Source organism: Acanthisitta chloris, unplaced genomic scaffold (genome assembly GCF_000695815.1).
Source record: "Acanthisitta chloris isolate BGI_N310 unplaced genomic scaffold, ASM69581v1 scaffold12066, whole genome shotgun sequence".
Taxonomy (NCBI): domain Eukaryota; kingdom Metazoa; phylum Chordata; class Aves; order Passeriformes; family Acanthisittidae; genus Acanthisitta; species Acanthisitta chloris.
The window spans coordinates 1-1,583 of NW_008678740.1; the positions used below are offsets into that span (position 1 = coordinate 1).

The 1,583-nt window shown below is 58.9% G+C and overlaps 1 protein-coding gene across 1 annotated transcript; it reads right to left on the minus strand.

The window, feature by feature from the left end:
- Positions 1 to 7: 7 nt before the first annotated feature.
- LOC103804415 (chondroadherin-like protein) lies at positions 8 to 999 on the minus strand (the record flags this gene model as incomplete). The annotated part of the gene is made up of 2 exons (XM_009077029.1): positions 847 to 999; positions 8 to 758 (listed from the first exon to the last, which is right to left on the minus strand). Coding segments are annotated over exons 1-2 (904 nt in total), but the record flags the coding sequence as incomplete, so codon positions are not given.
- Positions 1,000 to 1,583: the final 584 nt, after the last annotated feature.

A 1,583-nucleotide genomic window follows, 5' to 3' on the forward strand; every position in this document is an offset into this window, starting at 1 on the left:
CAGGAGCAGAGCAGAGGGTTCCCATCCAGGCTGACCCTCGCCAGCCCCCCGGCCCCGGCCAGGGGCGGCAGCCCCTGCAGCTGGTTTGCACGGAGGTCCAGCATGCGCAGCTGAGGGCTGCGGGCGAAGGCGTCAGGGGCCACGTCCTGGAGGGAGGCATGGTCCAGGAAGAGGTGCTTCAGCGAGGCCATGGCCAGGGCCTCCTCAGCCACGTAGGTGATGGGGTTGTGGCCCAGGTCCAGCCGGATAGCTGCATCCAGCCTGGCCAGCGCCTCGCCAGGCAGCGCCTGCAGCTCATTGTGGTCCAGGCTCAGCCTGCGCAGGGCAGGCAGGGCAGCAAAGGCCTCACTGCCCAGCACGTGGAGAGCATTGTGGGACAGCCGGAGCCATCTAAGGACCTGCAGACCCTGGAAGACCATGTCTGGGAGGTAGACCAAGGCATTTGCCCTCAAGTCAAGGACAGTGAGGGATCCCAGATGGCCAAAAGCACCTGGCTGGATCTCCTCAATGCGGTTCCCCTCCAGGCTGAGCTGCTGGAGGGAAGACAGCCCATCCAGGGACTCCTGGTAGAGAAAGGCTATGCCATTAGAGGCCAGGTTAAGGTAGACCAGCCTCCCCAGTCCCCGGAAAGCCCCTTCCTCCAGCCTCTCCACCTTGCAGTGCTGCAGGTCTAAGTGTGTGAGGTATGGAGTGGCATGGAAGGCTCCTGCTGGGATGACCGTGAAGCTGTTGCCTCGAAGGTCTAGCTTTCTGGTAAGCTGTCAGTCACACAAATAAAATGCCAAGTTAGCCCAGGGCTGCCATCCCTACCTCCTTTCCCCATCCCTCGCCCTTTCCCTTGCCCACCTGTGGGATGGTGTCAGGGATGGCCCCCAGGCTGCCATTGAGGCACAGTACATGGGCACGCAGGTTGTCACAGACGCAGGGTGCCGGGCAGCGCGCGGCGGCCACCCCCTCTAGGGCTGCTGCGAGCAGGAGGAGCCCCCAGGAGAGCCTCATGTTGGAGGGCACCTGGGGCTGGGAGAGACAGCAGTGAGGCCAGGAGCAGCCAGGTGCCCATGTGTCAACAACCAGCACTGCCTGCTTGGCACAGACTGCCAAGGGGGCTGTTTTGCTGGGACCTAGTGTAGCAGATTTCGCTGTCTTTTGCTCTCACACCATGATTTCACAGGTTAGAAAGGCAGAGTGGAAGGACAGGACAGATACTTGGAACGAATAGTGAAGGTAAGTGCTTGCAGGTCTCCACTTGGAAACAGCTTTTACCTGGGTTATCTGAACTCCCTGAGGGACATTTGGAAGCACCTACAAGGGGCTTGGCAAGGAGCATGAGGCTATTCATGGAGAACTGGCTTGACACAGACACCCCCTACCTTTTCTTCACATACTGTTAACATATTGCCTTGGTCTGTACAATCTATCAATACCTCTCCTAAAATTGCTTTTTATGTAAGGCAAGCAGGTATAGCTACCCAGGGGATGTGACTGCCACCTTTCTTTAAATTGCAAATGTCTCATCTCTACCACCTTGGCCACCTCCTGCCTCCCAGCCCTGTGCCTCTGCCCCTGCACACTCCTTGCTTCCC